This window comes from Saccopteryx bilineata, chromosome 4 (assembly GCF_036850765.1).
Source record: "Saccopteryx bilineata isolate mSacBil1 chromosome 4, mSacBil1_pri_phased_curated, whole genome shotgun sequence".
Lineage (NCBI taxonomy): Eukaryota > Metazoa > Chordata > Mammalia > Chiroptera > Emballonuridae > Saccopteryx > Saccopteryx bilineata.
Window position 1 is genome coordinate 79,026,849 of NC_089493.1, and position 25,427 is coordinate 79,052,275.

The 25,427-nt window shown below is 40.4% G+C and overlaps 2 protein-coding genes across 5 annotated transcripts in view; one reads left to right on the forward strand and one right to left on the reverse strand.

Moving 5' to 3' along the window:
- The window catches only part of GANC (glucosidase alpha, neutral C), a 90,907-nt gene extending 66,403 nt beyond the window's left edge, over nt 1-24,504 (reverse strand). The window contains exons 1-5 of one of the 3 annotated variants that reach the window (XM_066276942.1): nt 23,576-24,504; nt 21,348-21,410; nt 18,458-18,566; nt 9,574-9,701; nt 2,411-2,593 (exon numbers count right to left, since the gene is read on the reverse strand). In XM_066276942.1, the coding sequence (XP_066133039.1) occupies nt 2,411-2,593; nt 9,574-9,701; nt 18,458-18,566; nt 21,348-21,410; nt 23,576-23,604 (512 nt within the window). In that variant the 5' untranslated portion in view covers nt 23,605-24,504. Of the gene's footprint in view, nt 1-2,410; nt 2,594-9,573; nt 9,702-11,444; nt 11,830-18,457; nt 18,567-21,347; nt 21,411-23,575 lie in introns of those variants that run through there. The other 2 variants (XM_066276943.1, XM_066276944.1) reach the window with 2 other exon arrangements.
- Nucleotides 24,505-24,512: 8 nt separating this feature from the next.
- The window catches only part of TMEM87A (transmembrane protein 87A), a 59,598-nt gene continuing 58,683 nt past the window's right edge, over nt 24,513-25,427 (forward strand). For both annotated transcript variants that reach the window (XM_066276955.1, XM_066276956.1), the window contains exon 1: nt 24,513-24,789. In XM_066276955.1, coding sequence (XP_066133052.1) covers nt 24,634-24,789 — 156 coding nt within the window. In that variant the 5' untranslated portion in view covers nt 24,513-24,633. The remainder of the gene's footprint in view (nt 24,790-25,427) is intronic.

Below are 25,427 nucleotides of genomic sequence, written 5' to 3' on the forward strand. Positions count from 1 at the left end.
GGGGTGTCGCTCTGTTGCGACCAGAGCCACTCTAGTGCCTGGGGCAGAGGCCAAGGAGCCATCCCCAGCGCCCGGGCCATTTTTGCTCCAATGGAGCCTCGGCTGCTGGAGGGGAAGAGAGAGACAGAGAGGAAGGAGAGGGGGAGCGGTGGAGAAGCAGATGGGCGCCTCTCCTGTGTGCCCTGGCCGGGAATCGAACCTGGGACTTCCGCACGCCAGGCCGACGCTCTACCACTGAGCCAACCGGCCAGGGCCAGCTCTTCTTTTTCTAATCTCTAAAATGGAAGCTTAGATTATTGATTTTAGATCTTTTTTTTCTCTTCTAAAATATGCATTCAAGGCTAAAAATTCCCTCTAAGCACTGCTTTGCTACACCCCACAAATATTGATGTTTTATTCTTATTTAGTCCAAAAATATTTTTTTAGAGAGAGAGAAAGAGACAGACAGATAGACAGGGACAGACAGGCAGGGAGAGAGATGCGAAGCATCAACTCATAGTTGCAGCATCTCAGTTGTTTGTTGTTTGCTTTCTTATATGTGCCTTGACCAGGGGGCTTCAGCTGAGCCAGTGACCCATTGCTCAAGCCAGCAAACTTGGGCTTCAAGCCAGTGATCTCTGGGCTCAAGCCAGTGACCAAAGGGGTCATGTCTATGGCCCCATGCTCAAGCTGGCAACCCTGCACTCAAGCTGGTGAGCCCATGCTCAACCTGGATGAGCCTACACTCAAGCTGGCGACCTTGGGTTTTCAAACATGGGTCTATCTACTATGCCACCACCTACCTGGTCAAGCACATTTAGTTCAAAATATTTAAAAATTTTAAAGAGTGACCTGGCCAGTTGGCTCAGTGGTAGAGTGTCGGTCCGGTGTGTGGATGTCCCAGGTTCAGTTCCCAGCGGGGCATACATGAGAAACAACCATCTGCTTCTACACTCCTCTTCCTTCTTTCTCACTCTCTCTCTTTGCCTCCTGCAGCCATAGCTCTATTGACTCAAGTGAGATGGCCTCAGGTGCTGAGGATGGCTCCATGGCCTCCACCTCAGGTGCTAAAAAATAGCTTTGGTTGCAACAGAGCAACGGCCCTAGATGGGCAGAGCATTGCCCCCTAGTGGGATTTCCAGGTGGATCCTAGTTGGGGTGCATGTGGGAGTCTGTCTCTGCCTCCCCTCCTCTCACTTATATTAAAAAAAATTTTTTTAAAGAGATTTCTTCTTTGATCTATGTGTTATTTAGAAGTGTGTTGTTTACTCTCCAAGTATTTTGGAATTTTCTAGCTTTCTGCTATTTATTTCTAGTTTAATTCCATTGAGGTCTGGAGTAAGCATTGTATGGTTTCTGTTCTTTTAAAAATGTTAATGTGTGTTATGACCAAAAATATGGTCTGTTTTGATGAACGTTCCATGTGAGGCTGAGAAGAATGTTTATTCTACTGTTGTTGAATGGAAAAAATCTATAGATGTCAATTATACCCAGTTGATTGATTTGGCTGTTGAATTCAACTATGTTCATACTGATTTTTTCTCTGCTGAATATGTCCATTTCTGATAGAAGGGTGTTAAGGTATCTAATTAAATAAATAGTGGATTCATCTATTTCTTCTTGCAGTTCTATCAATTTTGCCTCATGTATTTTGATGTTCTGTTGTTAGGTGCACGCACATTAATGACAGTTATGTCTTCTCAAAGAATTGATTCCTTTATGTCCTTCTTTGTTCCTGATTATCTTTTCTTGTTCTGAAGTCAGATCATTTTGAAATTAATATAGCTACTTTTGCTTTATTTTTATTAGTGTTAGCATAGTATATCTTTCTCTACCTCTTTACTTTTAATATTTTTTTTGTTTTTTGTTTTTTTAAATTTTTATTTATTTATTCATTCATTTTTAGAGGAGACAGAGAGAGAGAAGGGGGGAAGAGCAGGAAGCATCAACTCCCATATATGCCTTGACCAGGCAAGCCCAGGGTTTTGATCCTGCGACCCCAGCATTCCAGGTTGATGCTTTATCCACTGCACCACCACAGGTCAGGCAAATATTTTTTTTTATATCAACATTTCTCATAGACAAATTAGGGGTAACTCATGCTATCTTGAAATCCTCGAGACAAGTTAGTTCACATTAACATTTATCAAGTCAAAAGAGTGCTTTTTAAAGAAGAGTGCAGAGGGTTGAAAATGCCATCAGTCAAACATACAGGATGTGTTAAGAGTGTCATATTTGCAAAAGTCTGAGAATCATTCTTGTCATGAAGCCTGCATTCATCTGCGCAGGTGAAAAACAAAACTTCTCAGAATAATATTCCAGCAAAAAGGCAAACCAATTTTTTATGTTGATATATTATAGATTTAGGCAACTAGTATTCACAATCAGGTTTTCTTAAATTCTATATGTGTCAAGTAATGTGCAAAAATACCTTTGCTTGGGAGGAATCTGCAGATGCTCAAAGTACAATTGGCCCAGGGAGTTTATGTTCATTATAACTTCTTCTTTAGACACCAAGTCTATCTTGAATGGGTTTGCTGTGATATGACACTTTAGATTTCCTTTTCCGTCTGCCAATATCAGACTGTCTGTGTCCTCTGAGCATGATATCAGCCTAGAAAACAAAGCAAGAAGAGGAAAACAAATCATTATAGGTTTACATAGCTCAATGCAATTCTCAATTCAAATCCATTAATTAGCAAATCAATACTCATGTGACATAGCATAGATCAGGCAATGGAGAACCATAACTGAGAAAACGAGCTTTGGTGTCAGAGAGCCTGGATTGGACATTGCTCCACCATGCACTAGGTGTATAACTTTGGATGAGTTAATCAAGCTTTATACTTCTCAGCTTCCTCATCTGTAAAGTGGAAATAATAAAAGCAAGAATAAATAGAGTTGTCTGACCAGGCAGTAGTGCAGTGGACAGAGTGTTGGACTGGAATGCAGAGGACCCAGGTTCGAAACCCTGAGGTCGCTGACTTGAATGTGGGGTCACTAGCTTGAGCGTGGGTTCACTGGCTTGAGTATGGGATCATAGAAATGACACCATGGTCACTGGCTTGAGCCCAAAGGTTGCTGGCTTGAACAAGGGGTCACTCTCTTTGCTGGAGCCCCACTGTCAGGGCACATATGAGAAAGCAATCAATGAACAACTAAGGAGCCACAACAAAGACTTGATGCTTCTCATCTCTCTCCCTTCCTGTCTATCTATCCTTATCTGTTCCTCTCTCTGTCAAAAAAGAAAAAGAAAAAGAATACAGTTTTTTTTTAGAGAATTAAACAAGATCATGCAGGTAAAGCACTTGTCACAGTGCCTGGCACATAATAAGCACAAAATAATGTTAGCTGTTATCATCATTATTACCTTGGTCCAGATAGTTGAGTAACACTAGTGCATAGAATCTAAACACTTTGCTTTTCTTTCTCATTCCAACAACGTACTCAGAAACTAAGGAAATAACACAGATTGGGTTACTAACCCTGAGTCCACAGTGAGATGGAACCAGGTCAAACATTTGTTTGCCTGTTTATCACCTGACTCCCCTCAGCCCCCAATTTGATGTGCAGACTGTTGTTTTGGATCCCCAGAATAAAGGTAAGCTCAGAGGCAGCACTTTAAGATCCCTCAAAGGTTTAGATATTTATTTCTCTGGTGCATAGTCACCCTGGTAAATGGTCACAGGCCTCTTTAGGGAAGATTAGGAGGGATAGTTTGTTTTTGTTATATCCTTACAACATCCTTTTTGATGAATTCTAGGCTTCCCCCTCAAGCAAGATGCTTGGGTTCTAGAAACTAACTATTTGGAATTGTTTGAGAGATTTTGTCTCATTGTGTATCAAACACAAATAGAATTATTTTGATTATTCCATCAAGTAGCACATTAGTCCATTTATTTCAGTCTAATAGATGCCTCAATATTATTGTTCACTCTCCTGAGGAATGTCAACCTTGTCTGTTAACAACTAAATGCTGCGACTTTGACTCTGCTACCAGAAGTCTCATCACTTCCACTGAAATCAAAGAGGCCACTTTAAGGGCATTATTTCCCACAATTATCTCTAGCTCGCAAAAGATGTACACTCACTACAATGCTTTCCAAATGTTCCCTAAACAATGTATATATTTCTCAATGGAGTATCTTCTAAATCTTCTTGGAGAACAGAATTAAGGGCTAGATGAGCTGTTTGTATATGATATATCAACTTCAGCATCTTTATATTCCTTAGTCCAGGGGTAGTCAACTTTGTTATACCTACCGCCCACTCTTATATCTCTGTTAGTAGTAAAATTTTCTAACCGCCCACCGGTTCCACAGTAATGGTGATTTATTTATTTATTTTTCTTTTCTTTCTTTCTTTTTTTTTTTATAGAGACAAAGAGAGAGAGAGAGTCAGAGAGAGGGACAGATAGGGACAGACAGTCAGGAAAGGAGAGAGATAAGAAGCATCAATCATTAGTTTTTCGTTGTGACACCTTAATTGTTCATTGATTGTTTTCTCATATATGCCTTGACCATGGGCCTTCAGCAGACTGAGTAACCCCTTGCTTGAGCCAGCGACCTTGGGTCCAAGCTGGTGAGCTTTTGCTCAAACCAGATGAGCCTGTATTCAAGCTGGTGACCTCGGGGTCTCGAGCCTGGGTCCTCGCATCCCAGTCCGACACTCTATCTACTGCACCACTGCCTGGTCAGGCAGTAATGGTGATTTATAAAGTAGGGAAGTAACTTTACCTTATAAAATTTATAAAGCAGAGTTACAGCAAGTTAAAGCATATAATAATAATTACTTACCAAGTACTTTATGTCGGATTTTTGCTATGTTTGGCAGAATAAATCTTTATAAAACAACTTACTATAGTTAAATCTATATTTTTATTTATACTTTGGTTGCTCTGCTACTTCCCACCATGAAAGCTGGAATGCCCACTAGTGGGCTGCAGGGACCAGGTTGACTACCACTGCCTTAGTCTATGGGTCATCTTTTCTACATTGTGACAAGGAATTTCTGCTATCTCAGCTTTATTCAGCAGAGTTCAATATACCTGAATACAGAATATTGGTAACCAACCAACCAAATAATTAGAACCACTTCCAGCTAGCATATCAAATCTTGATTCTCTAGTACATGCAACCATGTCAATAAATTTAGTGTGATGCTAAAATCATGTTTCTTCCTCTGGTGTAGAAATCCCTGAGAAATCATTTCCATGTATATTTCTCATGTTTTGCCAATATAAAATCTTAAAATCTTTTAGGTGAGTAAGCTTTCTCTTCCTGAGTTTGACTGTAATTGGCTGCTCCCTAAGCATGCTGGCCTCTGATTCTGATAGTGAGTCTGGAGGCATGACAGGTGGTAGAGGTGGGGTACAAGGAGCATTAGAATCCCTTGTATAGTATATCTTAGGTGAGGTCAATACCGGATGTCCAAGCAAGGGAGGATCAGCTTTATCAGACAGAGAAGAAAGAGCTGCTTCTGCTGGAATGGGAAGCTCAGTGGAATTTTGAGGTTTGTATTCATAGCTATCAAATCTTCCCAAATGTTTCTATTCAGTTGTGAGGAGTTCTACCTTCCCCCAGTTAATGCCCTAAATTCACAGACCTGATGAGAGTATAGATTCAGCTTTATGGTCTAATTCATGGAATCAAACTCTGTATCTTATTTTCAACTACAAGGACTTTGTACCTACAACAGATATAAGAACCTTTAGATTGTCATAGAAACCCGTTAGGTTTCTGACAATGCCTTGAGCTAAAAATTTAAAGACCTGAGACTGCTGTTTTCTTTCTTAAGTTCTTCACAGTAGCTGGGTCACCTCACAGTTATCCCCTCCCCTCCCCTCCCCTCCCCTCCCCTCCCCTCCCCTCCTCTTCCCTTCCTTTTCTTTCTCTTCCTTTTAATGTACTTATTTTATTGATTTCAGTGAGAGAGGAAGGGAGAAAAAGAGAGAAAGGAACATCAAGCTATTCCTGTATGTGCCTTGAATGGGGATTGAACTGGCACTTCTGAGCTTCAGGACAATGCTCTAACCAACCAAGCTATCCAACCACGACAGTTTTGAATTCTGTATGAAATCATGCTATGCTATGGTTTCACCATTTGGTTTGCCAGTGCCATGCTTCCACTAGGCACTTTATTTCAGTTTACTACAGGTAATAATTTATGTAGCTTTGCCATGGAATTAATGTGGTTTATTACTAGTTGTATTAGTATTAGGACTAACAACAACATAATACTACAGATTGGGTGGCTTAAACAACAGGAATTTATTTTCTCACAATTCTGGAGGCTATAAGTCTAAGATCAAAGTGTCAGCAGTTTTTCTTTCTTCTGAGACTACTATCCTTGGTGCAGATGGCCATCCTTTTGCTCTGTCCTCACATGGTCATCCCTCTGTGTTAGCTATCTTCTCTACTTAAAGAACATCAGTCATTTAGATTAGAGCCCATACTCATGACCTAATTTTAACTGAATTACCTCTTCAAAGGCCTTGTGTATCTAAATAAGTAACATTCTGAGAAACAAGGGGTTAGGGTTTTAACACATAAGTTTGGCAAGGGGCACACTATTCAACCCATAACACTAATTTCTCATCCTCTAATGATAATAATGTCCTCACAGCCTTCAAATCCAACTAGATCAGCCAACCAACTTCATATTCCCATCTTTGAGTATCTATCTACTCACTGCTGATACAAATAACTATATCACTCAAGACTCAACTGTAGATAACAGAAACAAATCTGGCAGAAAGTAAATGACTTAATATAGGGAATTAGGAGTTTACAACATAATGGGAAATGTTGAGGTTTCTGGCTGGGTGTCCAGTAATGACCACTAGAACAATACTACATAACTGTATGGGCAATGGAACTTCTATCTCAGCTAGAATCAGGAATTTGGGCAATCAGAAGTCACTGTGACAACTGCTGGGGCTCCAGGATCATGCCACTGTAGCTGCAATCAGAGATCAGGAAAGCACTGTACTACCTAGTGTAGCTTTAGAGCCATTCTATAGCTGTCAAAGCCATACCAACAAAATGGGAAACTCAGGTCTAAAATCAAGATACCTCTAAATGCATCTGATTGGTGGAACCTGAATGATATCAGAAACTAGCTACATGGGAATCTGGGAAAGAGAGAAATATAATTTTTAGCTCTCTAATTATCACAGTAGTCAAAGGACATATACAAAGAAATTGGAACAGAAGCAGAGCTAATATATCATATTTACTACACAAAGCTAATATCATCCTAACCCTAAAACATGGCCAAGATAGCACAGAGAAAAAGAAAATTACAGCTCTGACAAGGAGTTAATTTTCAAAAATATATGAAGAACTCATATGACTCAACACCAAAACCAATTAAAAAATGGTAAGAGGACCTGAACAGACACTTCTCCCAAGAAGACATACAAATGACCAACAGATATATGAAAACATGTTCAACCTCACTAGCTATTAGGGAGATGCAACTCAAAACTACAGTGAGATACCACCTCACACCTGTTAGAATGACTATTATCAATAAGACAATATCAAGTGTTGGAGAGGCTGTGGAGAAAAAAGAACCCTCATTCACAGCTGATGGGAATGTAAACTGTTATAGACACTATGGAAAACAGTATGGCGGTTCCTCAAAAAATTAATAATAGAGCTGCCATATGACCCAGCAGCCCCTCTTCTGGGTCTACTCGAACAATTAGAAAACATTTATTCAAAAAGCTATATGCACCTCTATGTTCATTGAAGAATGTCATGGTGGCCAAGACATGGAAACTGAGATATCCTTTGATAGATGATTGGATAAAGAAGATGTGGTTACATATATACAATGGAATACTACTTAGCTGTAAAAGAAGATGAAATACAGTCATTTATGACAACATGAATGGATTCTGAGAATATCAAGCTAAATGAAGTCAGTCAGAAAAAGTCAAGAACCATGATTTCACTCATATGTGAGATAATATAAAACTAAAAAATAAACAAGACAAACAAGCAAAAACTCATGTACATGAACAACAGTATGATGGTTACCAGGGGGAAGGGGAGGTGAAAGAGGCAGTAAAGGGTAAAGGGGCCCAAATATATGGTGACAAGATATCTGACTTTGGGTGGTGGTCACACACAAAGAAATATACAAGTAACATATCATAGAAGTGTATACTTAAAACCTATATATATTTTTAACCACTGTTACCCTAATAAGTTTAATTAAAAAATAAAATACATACACACACAAGAAAACTCCAGACTAATTTTACTTATGAAAACAGCTATAATAATGTTAAATGATCTACTAGTAAAATGAATTCTCCAGGATAGTAAAAAATAATATATTGTGGCCAGGTGGAGATGTGTGTACTGCCAAGCCTTGAGAACTGTTTCTTTTTAATTTGTTTCCTAAGTACCGGCATACAGTAGCAGCTCAATGAGTAGATATATTTTACATTTATGATGGTTCTATGGTAACTAAATTAATTTCTTCTTATAATCTGTTGATCTTTTATTTATTTATTTATTTTTTAAATTTTTTTCTGAAGCTGGAAACAGGGAGAGACAGTCAGACAGACTCCCGCATGCGCCCGACCGGGATCCACCCGGCACACCCACCAGGGGCGATGCTCTGCCCATCCTGGGCGTCGCCATGTTGCGACCAGAGCCACTCTAGCGCCTGAGGCAGAGGCCACAGAGCCATCCCCAGCGCCCGGGCCATCTTTGCTCCAATGGAGCCTCAGCTGCGGGAGGGGAAGAGAGAGACAGAGAGGAAAGCGCGGCGGAGGGGTGGAGAGGCAAATGGGCGCTTCTCCTGTGTGCCCTGGCCGGGAATCGAACCCGGGTCCTCCGCACGCTAGGCCGACGCTCTACCGCTGAGCCAACCGGCCAGGGCCTGATCTTTTATTTTTATGGAAAAAATAATCTACATAAAACTATGATAATGATGTAGTAAAAATTAAAGCATTTGGTATAATCTTATATTCCTTTAGCGGAATAATATGAAAAAAGTAACAGAGCTCAACAGGTAGAACCAACATGAAATATCACTGGAAAATGTGCTGAGGAGGGATAAAGATTCTGCAGGTATATGAAAATGCTTTAATCCCCAAAGATTTTTGTTCACTTCAGCACTGATGATTAATTAATCTCTGCCTCTAAGTCAAATTACCTGTTAGACTTCCGAGACTACCCTTAATTAAAAGTGAGTCAGTTTAACTGTATAGATTACTGTAAGCATGGGAGTTTGGCTAGTGTGTAAGATCTCTGGAGCACTGCTGCTAATCTAAGTGAGGAAATTAAATAGCTCTTCTACTTGCTCCCAAAAGTCTGGCTGATCAACTGTTTGCTTTGTAAGAAGGAGGACAGGATCAAAAGCTCTGGCTCTTACCCATTAATAAGTGCTTATGAGTCCAATGGCGGATGAAGAGAAAACATTCAATAACATACAAAATGCAATATGGAAACTAATTCTGAATATGACTGTAGATTTGAATAGACAAAATATGAGGTGCACACAAAATCTACTACTCAAGGTATGATGAAATAACATATTGAGGGTGTATTCAAAATATCTTCATTCTTGGCTTACCTTACAGTACTTGGCTTGCTGGTGAGGACATCAGGAACTTCATACCTGGGCTTCAGGGGTGTTTCTTCATTGATTTTAAGCCTGAAAATATTTCCCTCTAAAACAAAAACTTCAGCCAAAAGAGGAACCTGGGTACAGACATATGAGATTAGTGTCTATAAATTTCCTTCCCAGTGATGGTCAGTTTTATAGTCAAATGACAAGAATTAGAAAGCTATATTTAAATTATTAGAGGCCAAGCAAACTGGAGAATAAGGGCAATCATGAAGAAAAAATCTCCCCAATCTATGTACTTGCTTAGCTCTACCTGTGGTACAGCCAAAAACCTTCTATGTGTTCTATGGCTAGGCAAACATAATTGTCCAGATTAGGACTTTAAGAGTGAAAAGGTCTTGGTTAATGATTATATGAGATGACAAGCATAAACAGAAACTGCTCTCACAAAATTGAGACATATGACCACTGTATCTATCTCTAACAAACTATAGGTATTTTGAGAATAAGAGTTTGGTGTTAAAACTAGAGTAACTATCTTCTAGCTGAATGAAAGATGAAGGGTACAAGCCACAGAATAGAAAAGAATAGAGAGTAAACTGGTGGTCATTGGGGCTCTCTAGGTAGATACATGAGGTTTGTTGCGCTAAAATCAAGGTACTTCTGTACACCTGGGCATACTGCCTTGGGAACTTTCTCAAGAGGCTGGGATATTCTCAGCTTCCTTAAGAGGCTGGGGAACTTAGGTAAAATTCTGCTTACAATGGGAGATGGAAGCTACATAGAGTTATAAAGAGAATACAGAATTTGAAAAATAAGACACAAAACAACAACAAAACCCAAAAGAGTAGAAGCTGGATTAAGGTTAAAAAATAAGGAATCTAGCTTGACCTGTGGTAGCGCAATGGATAAAAAATAAGGCATCTAGATTAAAGGAATATTTTAAGACTGTGGTTTTCAACTGGCATGCCATGACACACTGGTGGATTGCAAATCCTTCATCAAGTGTGATACCAAATTCTGGCTACAACTGGGACATCAATTGTTACTACATGTCTGCTACATGAAAGGCTAAGCTGGGTAGGCTGTATGACATAGCATAGAGCAGATACAATGTGGTGAAAGTAAGAGAAAGTAGAATATAAAAGCAGCACCAAAATATACATGTAGATATACAGAAAAGTAGTTAGGACACTTAAAACAGTGACATGACACTGAAGAGTGAGCGAGTAAATAGCACAGTGGCTGTGGCTGCTTTTACAGACATTTATTTAAGACACAGTTATGATGTAATTATTTTTCCCAGATTTGTTGAAATGTGATTGGTATATAACATTGTGTCAGTTTAAAGTGTACAATGTGTTGATTTGATACAATTAAATGGCAAAATGATTACCCCCATAGCCTTAGCTAACACCTGCATGTCTCATAATTACCATTTCCTATTTTGTCATGAGATCATTTAAGATACTGTTTTAGCAACTTTCAAGTATATCATAGAGTATTACAAACTGAAACCACTATATTGCACATTAGCATTCCCCCGGTTATTCATCTTATAGTTGAAAGGCTGTGTAGTCTTTGACTAACACCTCCCCTTCCCCTATCTCAATCATACTATAATTATTGCTTACATGTTTAAAGTTCTTTTATATATTTGAATTACTTAGGGCCCTGTCAGAATTCTAAATTTGAAAATGTCTCCAAGTATAAAGCTAAAATCCTGTTAGAGTATGTATTCTCTACCAAATTAGACATATATTTCCATTGTTTTCTCAAATTCAATTTAACTAACGTTTGGCAACTAATGTTGTGATGTGCCGTTTTCTGTGAAAAGGATGGCTAGACTGCACTTTAGAGGAGACAAACATACATACATTTTATGCCTTGGTAGAAGGACAAGGACAGTGCTGTGGGAGAGCGAGGAAGGGAGTGTTACTGACGACTGCCAGGAGAAGGGCTCCAGGACATCTCTCTGGAGGAAGGGGGACTTGAGCGGGGCCTCAGGGACTTTGGGTAGGCAAAACAAGGCAAGCTCCTGCTAAGCAGAGGGTACACAGGTTGTATATGATTAACACATTGCATCTAGTTTATGCACTCTGAAATCCTCCCATTTTTAGTAAAAGAGCTTTCTTTTTAAAAATTGTTTTTTAAAACCAAAGTCTGGTCTTGTATGCTTTGTTCTTGAAGCTGCATCCCAGGAAAGAATCCTAATTATATGTATTAGAGGAGGTAGCAATAACCCTGCTTTTAACACAGTGATGTTATGCGACCAAACAAAGCAGAGTCAAAGCACCATTCTGTTGTCATTTTAACTTAATTAAGCAAGCCAATTTTTCTAATTGGGTAACCCTTTCAAGGTAAATATCTAGGTTCATTCTTATTTCTAATCATCGATATAGCTTCATGTTCCAAGCACAAAATTCCCTTACACTTAGTAAACATTTGCTTCTATGATATGGCTCATGCTGTTTTTAGTGGCTTAAAAAAATTTTTTTTTTTAAAGCAGTAGACTCTCACAAGTCCAATAAGTAAAGCTACTAGGTTCGAAGATAGTGGGGAGTAGTTCACAGCTCCTACCTTTAAGCCCCCTTCCCTCCCTGCATTGAGCCCTGAGACACCATGGAATCCTCAGGGTTCTGTGATGACGGTTTATAAACCTTTTCCCTGGGCTCTTAACTGCCAGTTACTGCCCAACTCTTCCACCAAAACGTTGCTCTGTAGCATATCTGGACACGAATGTTATATTCCTCTATCTAAAACATTAAGAATTCCTAGATATTCCTGCTCTTCCCTAGGGACCTGTTTGAACATTAATTAAACAATAACATAAATAAATTATCCATTCTCTACCTCTTATTAGTGATGACTGGAAATGACAATGAAAAAATGTTAAGTTACAGAAGTTAGATTACTTAAACTAAGAATTATTTAGTGTTAATACTTAGATAATAGTAGCAGTTACACTCAAACTGAAGATGTATTTATGTAAAATAAATAAACATGTAACTGAACATTTTTAAATGAGGTGAGGCAGCATGGGTTTTACTCCCTTAAAAATATTTAAGACATGTAAATGTTCACCTACACAAAGATGAGATAAATACTCAGAGAGAATACATTTTGGAGGTTCATTTTATTATCACAAGTCTCTACTTGGTTTTTCATAAGCCCTTATTCAGAGGCTTACTTCTCATAGTTTGGGAACAAGTATTAATTCCCTTTTCCTATCTTATTTCTCCCATACTCAATAAAAAACCGGTAGTTTGCCATCCATTAATCTAGTTTTTTTTGGCCATATGGGCAAAAATATCAGTTTGTAAAATTATGGTGGTAGAAACAGCCTTGTCCATTTATTCAAGTAGCAGCTGATCACAATTATATTAAAACAAAACTTCTTGTTCACCCAGAACTGGGAATCGCAACTCGTAGTGACTGTGGCTGAGTTAATAAATAGACCTAAGACATATATTTAAGTGGCAGTGGGTATTAAGAAGGGAATTTATGACCCCATAAAGTTCTCCTTGATGGATAAGAGTTCTTGTTTTTGCTCTGGCACTAGGTGTCTCTACTTTACAGTAACAGTTAACCTAAAAGGCCTAGAAGAGTGAGTGATAACCTTTCTCATATGTTGATCAAGACCTCCCAGGATTCAGAGAATGGTCTAAGATTTCATTAAATTGCTGTAGGGCACCAATTTCTCCTTCTACAGTTGTAGCCAGTTGGTTAATTACAAACATTGATTTTCCACGGAGGATGTTATCAAGTTCACGCAGGGGTAATGTCCATTCCCCAAGGGCAATTAGCCTGTCCAGGTGTGCTTCTGATTGTTTGGCCAGTTTCCAAATTAGCTGCCCATTCCTGGCCATTTCTGAAGAAACAGTATTTGTTAACCAACAGTAGTTGTGCCTCATTTGCTGAGGAAGTGGCTGGTTTGGCAAAATCCTATTTTCATCAGGCTTAGATAAAGAGGTAGGGGTAACTTCAAGGAGGTGATCAGAGATATCCCTGCATCCTTGGAGAAGCTGCTAGAAGTGTTGTCTCTTGAAAACTTGCAAATAGGCTGCAAAATAAAGTAAACATGTCATGAGAAAGCATCAAAATTATGAAGTAGGTCAAAGACAGGTCTGTGGCTGTCTAGCTAGACTCAGAAGATAGCATACATTTCCTTACTCTGATGCCATAAGACTAGATCTCTCTGTTTTTCAATCCAGCTAAAATGTTCACTGAAGGTAAAAAAAATGATAACAACAACAATAAAAACCCAGTTCTAAATAAAACAATTAACACTTTATTGATAACTCTTTTCTTTTTAGATTTTCTTCCAGAAGCTTCTTTATCAAATATCTACCCTATTATTCTGTCATCAGAAATAGGCAAGATAATGCACTGGGACCCTATTGAGAAAACATGCATTTGAACCTGCAACCAGCTTTTCTTCAAAGCCTAGATGTCCAGAGCATGACCTGGAAACAACACGCAGGGCAGCACTTCAACTTGTGTTGCAACATTACTGTGTCCCAGGAGCGTCATGCTTGCTATGGACTGAACTGTGCCCCACATCTTAAACTCACATGTTGAAGCTTTAACCCTCAGTGTGATGGTATTTGGAGATAGGGTCTTTGGGAGATGACATAGTTTAGATGAAGTTATGAGTGTGGGGTCATGATGGGATTAGTTCTCTTACCAAAAGAGACCAGAGAGTTAGCTCTCTTTCCACCCTGTAAATATACAATAAGGAAGGTAGCATCTATAAGCCAGGAATAGGGTCCTCAACAGACACCTAGATTTTGGACTTCTCAGACTCCAGGACTGTGAGAAATAAATAGGTGTCTGTTCTTTAAGACATCCAGTCTATGGTATCTTCTTCTGGTATCTTCTTAGCAGGAGCTGCCTAAGATTATTTGAATGAAGCCTTGTTCTGTTTCCTGGTTGTTTATTAAGAGGCAGACTGGGGATAAGGGATTGGGAAAAAGGATTTCAAAAATTAACAGCTCTTGCTAACAAGGTTACTGCTCTAAGTACAAGTTTTAATGGTGTGGGGGCAGGCAGGCATTAAGAGTGCTGGGTTTGTCAGAATCTGCCTCATCAGTGAAATCTGAGAACTGCAGTATGAGCTAAATAGGCTCCTCTTAGACTTTGGGCTTTTTCTCTCTGAACCTGAAATAAAAAGCTGTTATTCTGAATAAGTGCATGTATGCAGGTTGTTTTAAATCTCCAGACCATACTCATACCATATCCTAATATGAAATCACCCATGAAACACCAATCTCATCCCAGAAACAACCTATGCAGTGAATGAGATATAAGGTTCATACAACTTAGATTACTATGTGGATCTTCTTTAGTCCCTAGCAAACTGACAGGGTGTACAATCTTATATCCCTATCAGTTATCTCAAGTCCAAGTGACTAGAAGGTCATTAAAATGGATTTCGGCTCAGAATTTCAGGGTAACTTCCCAAAACACAGGGGTGGGTAAAAGTAGGTTTATAGTTTTCATACAAATAAACAATAATTTATAAATAATATAAGAATAAACTCTGTTTCACATACAACTGTAAACCTACTTTTGACCATGAATGTACACCTGTATGCATTTGCCCGAGGTCAGAGCCTGTAGATTCCCTAGATAGCCCTGATATTTCCAATACCTGAAAATGAGGTCTGTTCCAAGGGGTTCTCAAGGTTGTCAGTCTTCGTAGCCATGTTGCTGATATTCTGATTAATTTGCTCTTGCTGGTAGGACTCCTCAGTTTGACCCTTTTAAGACATGTGCAGTCTTGTGCTGAGATCCTGTGGGTCTTCTTGGACTGTGGTTTCTTTTCCATTGAAGGCATCCAGATCCGGTGGGTTCTGGCTCTGGAATCTGATCTGAACAGCATTATCCCTCCATTTTCAGGATCCAAAGAGAGGTGTGTATAGAGAAACTAGTCTATAGTCTTATAAAAGACCATGTGTGGGGATCTACCACTAACTGCACTGGTATCAAGCTGTACTGAGAATTTGCATTTTGGCTCACACTGGTATTCAGGGTGCTTCTGCCCCATTTATTCTGCCTCAGCATGTGTCATCATGACAATGGAGTGAGTGTTCAGGTGGTATTCAATATACTAAGTATCCCCAAGAACAGAAAGGGATTTCTGCCTTGACCATGGGACAGCTATAACTCTCTAGGGTTAGACAGATTGGGGACAGGAATAAAAATTGAACAAATGACAGAAAAAATGAGATAGGAAAGGTACCTGACTTTTGGTAGCTTGCCCAATGATTCCTGGAAGGTCTCTCACAGATTTCGTGCATTTCCTGGAGCCAACTGCCTCTGCTGACCCTGAATACAGGGGTTTAGCTGGGTGTCAAGCTATCAGATCACATGAAAATAGCAGGTGGCTCTCTAGGAAACAAATTAGTGCTGCTCCATGTTTTCCCAGGAACAGCTATCAAACTAAGCTACAAAAGGATGTATAGTTTGGGAGACTTCAATCAGCAGTAGAGGAATGTAGGGAAAACAGTGGTGTTAGGCTTGCTTGCTTGTACTTTGCATGATGAGCGTATGAGCATGTGGCAATAGCCACGTGTGTATAGCCTATACAAGGCTATGGCGGCTTGCCCACAGGGAGTATGTTTGCCTACCACTGTGAGGGGACATTTTGCTGTTTGTTCACCTGCTTCAGTGAGAAGCAGTTTTCCCCTGCCTGTTTGCTTGTCTGCCATTGTGAGAATCTATTAAATGGGAATGGCCCAACGCCTCCCAGTTCCACAGTTCATCTACCATTTGCCCGAATCCACTGTGAACTTGCCTGGCCTCAGTCACTGGCATTACATCTTGCGTAGTTGGCAGGATTCAGATCAGCTCGGTATGAAGCCATGACACCTTTGAAGGGTGGAATAGAGGAGTGGCTGTTCTTAGCATATGGTTCCCTGTGGCTACCCTGTTGGGGGCCGTGGGCTGGGTGTTTCTTACAGCCTAGCAAGAAGAAGCTGAAATCTCTCTACAAGAGACTGTACAAGGTCAAAAGCTCCAGGATGAGCTGCAGACTGAACGCTGACAACAGCTTGAACTGCAACAGTTGCTGGAGAAGGAGGCCAACCACTTTCGAGAGCTTCAGTGTGAGCTGCAGGCTGAGAACCATCAATTGCTTGAACTTGAATGATTGATGGGGAAGGAATTGCAAGTTAGAGAACTCCAGTTTGCCCTAGAAGCCAAATGCTGGCACTGGCAGCTGTTGGGAGACACAGCTGCAGGTTCAAAAGCTTCAGTTTCAGCTTCAGGCAAACAGCCAGTAGCTGCAAGAGCCAAAGCAGTCGCTGAAGGAGGAGGAGGCTTGGGCTAAAACTGCCATCAGTAGACTCAGAGACTGGCCAGTGGTCACCCAGAAGTTAAAAACCCAGTAGCCAAAAGTGCCTCAGGGGCAGGCACAACATCCTCTATAAGTAGTGGAGTAATCTGGTCCAGCTCTATACCCAGAGTTGATAGAGTTAGGGGTGAAATTCAGGCAGAAACCCACTGAGTCCTTGGCAGCTTGGCTGCTGCAGTTGTGGGACACAGGGGGTGGATGGCATCATGTTCTCTGGAACAGAGATGGAGAAATCAGCTGCCATTACCATGTACTCCTCCTTGAGGCAGTATCTTCATAACTGTCATGACAACCCAAGAAACCAGACCATATTAAAATGGGTGATAGCTGTCATTCATACGGTTTGGCCAAATGCTGGAGACTTACAGGTGCAGTGAGTTGGTGACAGTCCTATACTGAACTGCAGCAGGCCCTCCAGGAACTGGGTATGAGGAATGCTGCATTCAACCTGAGGCCCGTGGGGCAGATGAGGAAGTATTTATGGCAGGGATAAGGGACCTTATTCTCTGTAGTGCTGTCAACCCTTGTTGGGTCACTAGTGGCTATCTTGGACCCCTATGTGGGGCAGCCCATCAATACTGTTATACAGATGGTGGCAAATTTAGGGAGGTGAAGGCAGCATGGTACCATAAGGCTGTATGGGCTGCTGCCTTTGCTTCCCTCCCAACTAACAAGAGAAACAAGTCTACGAACACAGATGTGGGTAGATTTGACTGCAGCTGGGCAGATAAAGAGAAATTGGGTGGCAGGTCTAATAGGGTCATGTAAGAGCTTTGGCAGCAGCTTAAGCCACAACAGAGGTTTCAGCTGCTGAAAAAGTGGTGGGAGAGGCCGTCTGTATGGCTCATCTGAAGTATTGATAGTTTGGTGACCTGACACATGGGGAAAAGAACTTAGGATATAATACTGCTCTAATCTTTTCAGTACATAAAAACTGTGGTGCTTTGGTAGTGAAGCAGCTCAAGAGATGGAACATTTGTGACGGGTGTTTCAACCACATAGTTGCTTGCTCCCATTGCCCACCCACATTATGAGATTTGGACACTTACTGAATCTGTACCATGCCCACTGAATCTGTACCATGTACAGTTGAGGCTGCACGCTCAACTGTATGTTGTGTGATAGTGATAGAAAGAGTTTGGGTGCTTGATAAGAGTTCTCAGATGCAGGTGAAAATTCTGGTTACTAGCTGTGACTTAAAGCAAATGACATTTTAGACTTCAACCTCCTTATCTGAAAATTGCAGGTAATATGATGTGCCTTTTAGGTGTATTATGAAGACTAATTAAAAGGAAATAACAATTGTAAAACATCTAGGAAAGCATCTGATACACAGGCAATCTATATGTTGATATTCATATTATTTTTAAAGTAATATTAGTTTAGCTATGAAAAAGACTATATAGTACTTCTCTAATAAATTATATATTTAAAACATACATAGTTTTAATTAGCCTTTGTGGAAATTTACTTCATTCAACCAAAATAAATATAGAAATAAATAGTTATCTGTAGAAAATACTTGTATCTCACCTTGGTTGCTTCATTGATGATTTGGAACCTGGTACTGTCTTTGCCTATTGTGACTGAGTCTAGTAATGCCCGATAGGTGGCCTTCTTGGAGAGCTGTTGTTTCTGACGCCTACAGAAATGGAGTATACAGACATGTGAGATTTGTGACTGTCAGCATTCAATAGACTATATTACCATGGAAAATTGATTAAAATTTACTACGATAGTGAAATGGGCACAGACATAATTAGTATTCCAATAAAGTACTAAGAGGAGTACTTTGTTATTAGAGTACCAGTAAATTAGTAGTAATTTTAAAAATACTAATAAAATCATTCAACATATAACATTACTCAAGGATGGTATTTTTTCCCCTTCATTGAGAAGGTGGAAAAATTTTCATAGATGACATTAGCTTATTAATTTTACTTCCTCTTTCCATAAAATGTACACTTTACTAGAAACTCAATACATTCTAAAGGAAATCTAATACAATCTAGTGGTTTAACAAGGTGATCACTATAGAATTGAACGAGTTTAAAAAGTTCACTATAGAATTCCCTGTAAGGTACTGTTTGAATTAAAATGAATACTTTCTTTCTCTAAAGCAATGTGAAAAAATTAGAAAGTTGTTATATACAATACAACTTTTTTTTAGCATGCACGCAAGAGAGAGAGATACTAAGGAACAGACAAGGACAGACAGGCAGGAAGGGAGAGAGATGAGAAGCCTCAACTCATAGTTGCGACACCTTAGTTGCTCATTGATTGTGTTCTCATATATGCCTTGACCAGGGGGCTCCAGCCAAGCCAGTGACCCCTTGCTCAAGCCAGTGACCTTGGGCTTCAAGCCAGTGACCTTTGGGCTCAAGCCAGTGACCTTGCTCAAGCCAGCCACCCCACACTCAAGCTGGTGAGTCCATCCTCAAGCCAGCAACTTCGGGGTTTTGAACCTGGGTCCTTAGTGTCCCAGGCCAATACTCTATACACTGTACCACCGCCTGGTCAGGCATGATACAACTTCTGATGATTTTAATTTCAGGATCACAGGCTCTAGGGAAACAGGCAATCTTACATAGTGGTGATAGAAGTACAAAACGATACAGTCCCTGTGGTGGGATCTGGTAACAGCTAAAATTTCAAATATATTTATTCTTTGACCTAGTAATCCCTCTACGGGAAATTCATCCTGTAAATATACTTGCATGTATAGGAAATGACATATGTATAGCTTTTCATTGTGGCAGTGCAACCCAAAAGTCTAACAATATGATAAAAACTGAATAAATTATAGTACATCTACCCAATGGAATACTACACAGCTGTAAAATGTGAGGACAAGTTCCATATACTCATGCAGAGCTCTTCAGAATAAACTGTGAAGCAGAAAAAAAAAAGCAGGTATGTAATAGTAGATGTAGAAAACTTCTTGGTATAAGGAGGATGGTGATATATAAATATATGCAGTTAGCCCTTGCTGGGTAGCTCAGTTGGTTATTTTCCTGATGCACCAAGGTTACGGATTTGATTCCAGGTCAGGGCATATACAAGAAACAACCAACGAACACATGAATAAGTCAAACAACAAACTGATGTTTCTCTCTCTCTCTCTCTTCCCTTCTCTCTCTATATATAAAGAAAAAAATTTTAGAAAATTAGTATTAGGTTACAAAAAATACTGGAAGGATAAATAAATGAATAAATCTGGTTACAAGGACAAGATGTGGAATTGGGTGGAAAGGGACAGGAATGAAAATAATATTATTTGACATATATCTTGTTATATTATTTGAACCATGTAAATGTATTATCTATTCAAAGACAAAAACTTTTTTTTTTTTGAGAGAGAGGAGAGAGATGGGAAGGGAGAGCAATGAGAAGCATTAACTCATAGTTGTGTCACTTTAGTTGTTCATTGATTGCTTCTCGTATGTGCCTTGACCAGGGACTCAAGCCAAGCCAGTGATCCCTGGCTCAAGCTAATGGCCTTGGGTGCAAGCCAGCAGCCTGGGGATTTCAAATCTGGGACCCCAGTATCTCAGGTCGATGCTCTATGCACTGTGCCACCACTGGGCAGGCCAAAGACATAATTTTTTTTTCTTTTTAGGTGAGAGGAGAGAAGATAGTGAGGCAGACTCCCACATGTGCTCCAACCAAGATCCACCTGGCAACCCCATCTGGGGCCAAGGCTTGAGTACCAACTATTTTTAGCACCTGAGGCTGATATGCTCCAAAGAAGCTATCTTTGGCACCTGGGGCCACACTCAAACCAATCAAGCCATTGGCTGCAGGAGGGGTAAGAGAAAGAGGAGGGAGAAATTTGGGGAGAAGCAGGTGGTTGCTTCTCCTGTGTGCACTGACTGGGAATCTAAGCTGGGATGTTCACATGCTGGGCTGATGATTAGCTACCAGCCAAGGCCAAAGACATAAAATTTTAACATCAGTTTAAAAACAGTTGACTTCTTCTTTTTTTTATATATATAATTCTGTTTTTTAAAAATATTTTTTGAATTCATTTTTAGAGAGGAGAGAGAGAGGGTGAGAGAGAGACAGAGAGAGAAGGGGGGAGGAGCTGGAAGCATCAACTCCCATATGTGCCTTGACCAGGCAAGCCCAGGGTTTCGGGCCGGCGACCTCAGCATTTCCAGGTCGACGCTTTATCCACTGCGCCACCACAGGTCAGACAAACAGTTGACTTCTAAAATAAGCTATCTGTTTACTGAAAAATTTAAATACTACAGTAGTAAGTATGTAAAGTTAAAAGCAAATGTCTTATAAATTCCTTAATCACTGAATTTCCTAAATGGCTCTTTCCTTAGAAAGCCTCTCAGTTCTCAAAAATTTATTAAATATCAATTTTAGAATTTTAGGAGAAATGTTCACATCTAAGTAATATATTTCTTCTTCTTACCTGTAGAAAGCAATCTTGCTGCAGTCTTTGAAAACGTCTTTATCCACAGCTTCATCTTCAACACTAAATAAACAGACATTTTAAGAAAGTTATTTTACATAGGGTTTTCGAATCTAATTTTTGTACTTTCATTTTTTCCCTTCTTTTCCAAGTGAGAATACGGGAAATAGAGAGACAGACTCTTGCATATGCCCCTACTGGGATCCACCTGGCAACCCTGTCTGGGGCCAATACACTGCCCATCTGGGGCCATGCACCATCTGAACTATTTTTAGCACCTGGGGTGGAGGCTCCAGGTAGCCATCCTCAGCGCCCAGGGCTGATGCGCTTGAACCAATCGAGCCATGGCTGTAGGAGGAGAAGGTGGAGGGGAGGAGAGAAGTGGAGAAGTGGAGAAGCAGATGGTCACTTCTTCTATTCCTGAATGGGAATCAAACCTGAGACACACCAGGCCAACGCTCTACCACTGAGACAATCAGCCAGGGCCTAATTTTTGTACCTTCTCTATCTATAGTATGAACATGGGAAGTAAATCTCTGCAATGCCAATGATATTGCCATTATATAACACAACAACGTGTGCTGCAGAACAAGATTCTTTTTTAAATCATCCAAGGTAAACATTAAAATATTAAGCTCCAGTTTTACTCTGAAAGCAATAGAAAAAGAGCACCATCACTTATGAAGAAGGATTCTTTTAAAATAATGAGTGAAAAATAATGGAAAGAGACTTGACATGGTATGGTGAACAGAAAGTACAACATACAGTTAATATATTATAGAATTGTACACCTAAAACCTATATAATTTTATTAGCCAATGTCTCCCCAATAAATTCAATTAAAAGTAAATAAAATGAGTGAAGGCTATGACTACAACAAAATTTGTAAAAGCAAAAACAAACAAAAAACCCAAACCAAACAAAAACAACCCATCCATTTATTTATTCAAAAAAGTATTTTCAGAATATTCTTACTGAGTGCTGGATTCTAAGGAAGATATGAAGGACTGTGTCCAAGATTTCTGTGAGAGCCTAACCAACAATTACAAATCAACCTGACAAATGCTACAATAGAGATATGTGTAAAGTGCTAGGCTAAGAATAGGAATAGGTGTAGAAGAAAAATCATTAGCTTTTTAAGGCAATGCTGACAATCTAGGTGTCAGTGTTTTTTAATACCAAGTTTCCAGGAAAGTTATTTCTGGTATAGAACGTATATAGAACATGAACAAGCTGTATGTATATTGCTAGTTGAGATTGTATTTAACATATGCCCATTAAAACAACCACAGTGTATAAGGGGAAAAAATCATTGCCTTTCATGCACAGGTGTGGTTAAATGCAGCTGTAGTTAGATTGTCCATGATTAAAGCTATAACTGAACATCAATTTCAAAATATTATATAAACAAGCGTGAACAGATACACTTTCTTGGCCATACTAAAAAATGGTTTATTGGCCCTGCTGGCTCAGTGGATAGAGCGTTGGCTCTGTATATGGACATCCTGGGTTCGATCCCCGGTCAGGGCATACGGAAGCAACCATCTGCTTCTCTTCCCCACCCTCTCCCCCTGCTCTCTCCCTCTACCCCTCTCCACCCAGTGGCTCAATTATTCTCAGCGTGGCCCCCCCACCCCCACTGGGGTAGCTCAGTTGGTCTGAGCTGCAGCCTTAAGCACTAAAAATAGCTCGTTTGAACTTGGCCCCAGACAGGGGTTGCCCGGGGTCAGAGTGCATGCAAGAGTGTCTCTCCTCCTCTCACTTAAAAAAAAATTTTTTTCATGGAAGTAATCAAATCCTTCACTGACTCAGTCTTTGTTTCTTTTAATCAAGTGTGCAAAGATGAAGAAATTTGCAGTCTCCTTCTTTTCAGCTTTGAAGAATAAGCTCTGGAATGATGTGGGAAGAGATGGATATAGTTGAACTTGGTAAGCAACATGCTTGAAATTCATGTGTTAAAGTTCTGATCACTCTAACAAAACTCTTCTGGTTTTGTTAATCATCCTGAAAGTATTTTATTAGGGTCTAGCTATTAATATCAATTCCCTGGGGAACTGAGAAAAAACAATAAATATTAAGTGCACAAATATAGAGCATGCTATAAACAATAAGAGCAATCAAACAATAAAACCTTCAAAGCCAGAATGTTGCTTACAGGTACTTTCAGGTACTATTGCCTGCCTCTGTGGGCCCTGGAATCAGTCCCTGCAGGATCACTGGGTCTTTACCTGATTTCTTCATTTCCGGATACCTCCATGGCTTCCAAGTCACTTCACAGGCTCCCAGCTCTCAGTCCAAGTCTCTGGGCAATCTTTTAGCAATAGGCCGCTTGCTAAATTACCACCAGCACTTCACCCCCGTCCAGTTTCTAGGAAATAGGAGTCCTCACACAGTGACAACTTGACTTTTCCTCCTGGAACTTCCAGGCCCAAAAGAGTGTCTACAGGGACTTTATTTTTTTTTAATTTGGCAAGTTTTCTTAGTAAATACAGGGTGATGAGAAACAGCTTTTGTTAGGAACCAAAACTGTCTTTGCAGCAGAGGAGGCGTGAGGATGAAACTCAAAGAACAAGAGAAACAGGAAGTATTGAGACGGCCTGCCTGATTGGACAAGCTTCTGGTCTATCTCAGTGACAGTCACCCTATATATATTGCAAACTGACCCACTTTCTTCCCGTTTTTAATTTTGAGTGGAAAGTGCTGCCAGGTCTTTGCTGGAGCTTTGTGTTCTTCACCCAAATTCTACAGTAGCTTTATACTTTTCAAGGCTAGAAGGAGCTGGTAAAAGAGATTATGTATTACACCATCCAGTTTTGGAATCGCCTATATTGCACCACCGCCAAATTCCAGTCTTTGCTTAATTACCTCCAAAGACCGAGAACTCACTATCAGACCCCCAAACAAACGCTTTCCCGGACTTCCGGCCCCGAAATCTGACTGACTTAGGCAGGATAAGGGGCTGGAGCGAACAGGAGGAGGAGAAAGCTAAACGCTAGATGGATGCTTGCCCGGTCCCCAAACCCGTTAACTGCTGAGAGACAGAAGAGCCGAATGAGGCGGTGTAACTTCTGGAAATCATTCTGACTCGCCAAGGTGATCAGGTTATGACAGGACGACGCCTGCGCAGTTTTTCCTCGCACCAAAGCAGTGACGGAAGGAGGGGCCGCTGAGTCACAGAACAAACAAGCATCGCGAGGTTTGAGACCCGGATGACCGACCCCAAAGAGCAAGCCGGAAGAGGGCGTGACGAACCGGAAGAAGGTGGGGTGCTTTCGGTAGACACTCCATGGCTGTGAAAATGGCGGCGGCTTCGTGGCTTCAGGTTCTGCCTATCATTCTTCTTCTTCTCGGGGCTCAGCCGTCCCCATTGTCTCTTTTCGGTATAGGACCGGTACCTGTCGCTGCTGCCGATCGATCCAGGTGGCACATTCCGATACCGTCGGTGAGTGTTCTGAAGCAACTGAGCCCGTAGGAGGGAGGGGTGGGGCTACGGCGGCCCAAGGGGTTCATGAAGGTTCCCTGAAAGTCTGCTTCCAAAGGGATGGGATCGCCGTGAGTGTCCTTGTCGCTTGTTAACAAGAACTCACCTCCCTGGAGCGGAAAGCAGTGAACTTCTGTGGTTAGTTTAGCAGGAATGTCAGAGAATCAGGCAGGAGTGGAGAGGAGAGGCGGAATGATGTCTCAGCAAAATCAGAGAACTTTCAGTGCTTTACTTGTGACAGGTAAACTTGATGTATAGGTGGAAAGTGGTTTCTTTTCCAGCTGAAGTTTTACAGAATTCAGTGACCCTGGGTTGGATAAGAGGGATATGTGAATAGGAGTCTTCCTTTCCCTCTGCACTTTTTTGTTGCTGTATGGGTCTACTTACGAAATTGTATGATTTCTTTTGAACTTTGAAATGGTTATTCTAAGCCTTGCCGTGTGATTAGGAAGCATTAAAAAAAAATGTATTCTAGGAACTGGCGGGGTAGCTAAGTTGGTTAGAGCATCGCCCTGAGCCTCTGTCAGGGCACATAGACAGGTAAAACAACAAATCACTGTTTTTCTCTAAAAAAAAAAATCAAGTAAAATTTTAATGTA